A 5904-nucleotide genomic window follows, 5' to 3' on the forward strand; every position below is an offset into this window, starting at 1 on the left:
ACGTTGCAATGTAGGGGAGGGGGTGGGGAGATATATGTGAACAATAAAAATGAAAGTGGCTGTCTTTGTGACTTCATTATTATTCTTGAACCACTCGACCATCTCGATCAAATTTTCAACATAGAAGAGGTTCAGGCCTGGGATGGTATTTATCTATTCACTTTGACGATATAACTTAGGGGAGGGGGAGGGAGGAGTTAATAAATTTTGAACCAAACGGTTATTCTTCATCAAATTTTTGACATAGATGAAGTTCAGGTCTGAGATGTTTTTAATCATTTCACTTTGACTGTAGAATTTAGGAGAGGGGATAGGAGGGGGAGATATATATATAAAAATAAATAAAACTTGATAACCCTTAACCCTTGAACCACCGGACCGATCTTGATCAAATTTACAACCTAGATGTAGTTTACTAAACCTGACGGTTTTTGTCATATCATTTTGACGGTGTAACTCAAAGGTGGTTGAGGGGAGAGACATTTAAAAGTGATTGAAAATGACCGATATTAGTGTCAAATCCAGTTTTCGGGATCGCTAAGATAAACAGTGACACTTCTGATGCTGTTTAAATCCAAATTCAGTCCCGCAACTTGGGGGAGGGTGAGAAATTAAAAATATGATCGAAATGAAAAGTATTAGTGTCGAATTCATAGTTTTCGGGGTGGCTGAGATGAACAATGACACTTCCAATGCCGTGCCGCGGAATATGGGGAGGGCAGGGGATATATAAAAATCATCGAAAATGACCGATATCAGAGAGCGCTTTAGTAATAGTAAAAGGTGACTGACTAACGGAATATATTACAATTTTTTCCTAATTTAACCGAGCGAAACGGGTAATTGATACTAGTGATATATAAATCTGGATTTTCGATGCCGCAATTCTTCAGATTAAAGATTTTCGATATTTTACTGCATTTATCTTTCAAATGAATCCATTCATAGTGTAAATACACCGTACGATACTGTTTACTAACTATGAATATTAGTTATTTCTAATTCTTAATTATGTGAAGAGAGATGGAAGAAATGAATTAATTTGGCAATCTTCTAGTGCATGCATTTTCCAGCAGTGTGGACTGGCAGTATGGAACCATGCAAGAGAAAAAGTTCTTATTTTTTAAAGAAAAAATATTATTTAAATCTTCCAAAATGAAAATAATAATACTTAGACAGTTGCAGTTCTGCATGTAATGTTTCTTTATGATCAGGAATACAAAGTCAGTTGGCATTAGCTTATGTATATAAGTGTACTATAAGATTGTTGGGAGGATAAATTGAATTATCGGACATAGTGTTGTAGTTGCGACGATGGGTATTCTGCTGCTATCTTTTTGAGAGAAATGAAGTTTAATGTTGTATTCATTTCTGGTGTTTTAAGTGAAGTAATTGTGATTAGAATATATATATATATATATATATATATATATATATATATATATATATATATATATATATATAGAGAGAGAGAGAGAGAGAGAGAGAGAGAGAGAGGGGGAACAAGGGGTTATGGAATCGTGGCTTATTGCCTCTGTTGTGTGCTGTATTCTCGCTGGGATAAGCGAAACTATGTTCTCGAAGAAGCTTGACGTGGCAGTATTTCACTAGTTGTTACTGACGGATTACTTGCTGCAGTTCGTCTTTTTTAAATTTGCGCCTCCGAAAAACTTTTGCAGGTAAGTTTTCAGTATTTATTTTCGTAGAATGGTTTTGCAAATTAAATGTCCAACTCTACAATAGTGTGTACTCCTTGTGTTGTTTTTACGGAACAGAACGAAATGCCACATTGTGTGTACAACTTAAGGTATGACTGTTTTACAAAATGGCTATGGGAGGAGAGTTATGGAATACTTTTATCGTTCATAATCCATAACCCCCTCCCAACCGAGTGAAAAAGATCAGCATAATAATAGACCTCCAGTATACGTTTGTGAGTCTAGTACGGTATTGTAAAGAAATTAAGATGATGAATAAGTTTTCGGACGGTGTTCGTGGAGAGTGTGAGTTAAGTGTGTGATTTGCACAATGTGGGCTCATGAAGAGTGTTCTGGGTGCAATAAGGACGTCTATATATGCAATTTCTGCAAATGACAACGTGAAGAGTATGCGAGTCTAATGTACTTCGCTACTATTCCATATACCTCGTCTATTCCATATCACCTACCTTTTTTCTAGATTTAGTAATTTTACTTTTGGGTTCTTCCTATGTCTGCTAGGAATTTCTGATTGTCATATTATAGTCCTCATTAAGTATCCTTAAAGCCTATATACTAACTATTTGTTTAACATGTATCCTCGGACAGTTATTTTCACATATGTAAATGGTATTCCATAACCCCTTGTTTTCCTATATATATATATATTGTTTACACTTGAAAAGTTACGTTTTCGATATATGTTTATATGAAGTATAAGTTAGATATTGAAAAGTAGCGTTAGGAGAATTCTTGGGAAAATTTAATAAATTAGTTTAAGCATATATTTGAACAATATTTGGATTTTAATTGTGTACAATGGAGCAGAAACTTTAGAAGACGTTCCTACGATTGCTAACGCTAGAAACTATGATAGGAAGATTGATGAAGAGGACAGCGAGATGGACAGGTGGTCAACAACGTCTGAGAAAAGAACAGAACTCGGCTAGTAGGTCGATGAGATTCCAGGTGATGCAGAGATCAACATGGAGTTTGATTAGGTCTGAGGAAGGAACAGAGGTTAATGAGGAAACCGAAAGAGTTATTGCAGAAACAGAGGTCGACAAGAAGATCGATTAGGTCCAAGATCGATAGGCCACAGAAGACTGTGGTCAGCATAGAGGTAAGTTGAATGACTTACTAGTCGATGGTAAGAAAGCAGATCAGCAAAGAAATCGATGGTTACCTAGGAGGTTGACAGGAAATCGACAGAAAACCGATGGTGGCCCAGGAGAGTGAGGTGAACAAGGGGATAGACAGGAGGTAATAGTAACTTCTAGTGGCCGAGTTCTTCTTTCTCTTCTTTATTTATTATTATTATTATTATTATTATTTTATTATTATTATTATTATTATTATTATTATTATTATTATTATTATTATTGCAGAAGATACTTGTACAAAAGTCATTGTGACAAGTTACCAAAGCGTAACAGTCTTCAACTGGAAGTTAAAATGATCAGCCTTAAAAGTACTGTTGTTGCTTGCTACACCAATTGCATGGTTGTAAACAAGCAATTGGTAAATCACTATGCTAATAATACGTGTTTTTAACCCACAGCACACTTTGTAGGGAGATTCGACTGTGAATGTCCAACTGTTGCATAACAATCCTCAGATGAAGACTACTTGTTGATGTACTCAAAACAGTGAACGTGCCTCTTACCTTGATCGCATAAGAACAACCTTCTCAAAGCTCAGTTTAATTTTCAAGTGTCTTATTACTTGAGACGGGAATATGTGAACCTGTGTTTACATTAGAATCTCTTCAGACAAATGACACTTCTAATATTTCTCAATAGAATAGAACTAGATCTCATTGAAAGTGTAGGAGAATTACTCTCTTGTTTGCGTGGAAGATACCAGAGATTTAGTAGATAAAAAACAGAGTGTACATGGGCCTAAGCGTTTCCCTACAACAATGGATTAGTTAATTCAGTGATTCGGATTAAACGATTTTTGCTTCGCTTGTGGCAGACCTGGGTTCGTATCCTGATGCGAGGTCATGTGGTTAGGAACGCATATTAAGTTATATGTTCACACCTTATAAAGAATAGGGGTTCAAAAGCGGCATTGTGATTTAAAGCAGTGTTTCTCTACGGGAAGAATACATTTCATTTTGGATATAAAGGACACCAAAATTGTCACCAATCAACTTAATGACCCGAAAAACTATGAATTCGACCACTAATATGGGCCATTTTCCATTATTTTTACATGTCACCATCCCCCGTTAGCCTACGGTCACAGTGCATCCGATTTTTCACTCTGGCGATTACAGCCAACCGCATCTGCCGGTTGCTTGGTCACACTGCAACCGATCCGTCGTCAGTCTGTCTTCTTGTCGGATACAGTATGGACGAGGAATTGCTGGTATTAGACAATCCCGTGTAAAAATATTACTTTTAAAGGAAGATAGGAGCGAATATGTAAATACTATTTTTCAAGAAGGAGAGAAATATGGTGAGTTTCACACGCTATTTCCAAAGTTGGTGGAGTAGCCACAGAATGGAATAGGCTATATTTTGGCACATCTTACAGAAGATCCGAGGACACATAGAGAAGGAAAGTAATTTTCAAAACTGTATATCAGCAAAAGAACGGCTTGCTGTAAAATGTAAATGGGAGTCTCAATACTTGCGATGAGTTGTAAACCACCCGCTAGTTTGCCGTAGTCTGACGACAAAAACAAAATAATTTGTTTCCGATCGGTGGGCGGTAGAAGTTGGCCGTAGTAGCCAGACCATGTCAGTGCCAGTCTGACCACGTACACTTCTCTGAACGCATTTGTTTATTTCACCGATGTCGTCAGAGTATGTCAGACCAAAAAATCGGTGAAAGTCGGATCCGCTGTGACCATAGGCTTAGGAGTACTAATTAGGACTGAATTTGGATTTAAACTACATCGGAAGTGTCACTGTTCATCTCAGCGACCCCGAAAACTGTGGATTCGATCATTTATATCGGTCATTTTTGATCATATACATATATATATATATATATATATATATATATATATATATATATATATATATATATATATATATATATCCCCCTCCTCCTTCCCCAAGTTGCACCTTCAGAGTGAAAGATAATACACTTCCCAGGCCCGAACCTCATCTAGGTTATATTGAAAATTTGATAGAGATCGATCAGATAGTTCAAGAGTTATTCAGCCACAAATATAGTTACTTTCATTATATATATATATATATATATATATATATATATATATATATATATATATATATATATATATATGTGTGTGTGTGTGTGTGTGTGTGTTCTTGAACGTAGTTACTACTCTTTCTTAGCTTAACGTCCCACGATTGTGCACCGAGGTTAACTGCGATGGTGATGATGGAATGAACAAAGTAGGACGAAAGGGAGAAAGCAGAGAAAATTTACGAATACGGATTTTGTCCACCACAGAGCCCACTTGGCGAGAGCTAAAATCGAACCAGAGATCCTACGTATCAGAGATGAGCGCTCTACAACTCATCGACAGCAGCCCTTAATAAGGTAAGAATTATTTAAATTCAAATAGCTATATGTGATATGAAATGGAATATTTCTGTTTTATGTCCTAAGGTTATGCTGTGCAGGCTAAAGAAGACAGCGATGATTAGAAATGAATGAGATGATGGAATGAAGAAAGTGGTAGGAAATGGGAGAACTCCGCGAAAGCCCACGCACACCACAAAGTCCACTTGGCGCGAGCTCGTATCGAAACAGGTGTCCCACGGGCCAGAGACGAACACTTTATCACTGAGCCGCCGCGGTCCCTTTTCTTACTATATATTTAGGATAAGCTACAATTGTAGATAGAACCTTTGAGGTTTTCGATTCTCTGAGTGATGTTTTCTAAGACACTTACTACCGCCAAAAATGAGAGTGAAAATTAAAAAAACATGATTTTCTTGAAAATAGCTCTAATGATTTTTTTCCCCTATAAGCCAATATTTCTCTTACCTATCCTATAATATGGTGTAAGTCAGATCTTTAGGAAAATCTAGAAGAGGTAGTTTACTCTTGAAAGTGACTTCTTTACGCGCAATTTTCTGGAAAAAAGACTCAAGCAATTTTGTTTGTTATGTATTATTAAAAAATGAAAAGGACCTTGTTTGTGATCGCATCACGGGAAGGCGGCTATACCTTTTGAAATGAATTATTGGACATAGTTATCATGTACCTCAAACTAGGCTTT

The 5904-nt window shown here is 36.5% G+C and overlaps 1 protein-coding gene across 1 annotated transcript in view; it reads left to right on the forward strand.

The window, feature by feature from the left end:
• The first annotated feature begins 2721 nt into the window (after positions 1-2721).
• LOC145685433 (uncharacterized) overlaps positions 2722-5904 on the forward strand; it is a 130777-nt gene continuing 127594 nt past the window's right edge. The window contains exon 1 of the mRNA XM_081757826.1: positions 2722-2820. Coding sequence (XP_081613952.1) covers positions 2722-2820 — 99 coding nt within the window. The remainder of the gene's footprint in view (positions 2821-5904) is intronic.

The sequence above is a fragment of the Thermobia domestica genome, chromosome 5 (genome assembly GCF_964235325.1).
Source record: "Thermobia domestica chromosome 5, izTheDome1.hap1.1, whole genome shotgun sequence".
Classification (NCBI taxonomy): Eukaryota; Metazoa; Arthropoda; class Insecta; order Zygentoma; family Lepismatidae; genus Thermobia; species Thermobia domestica.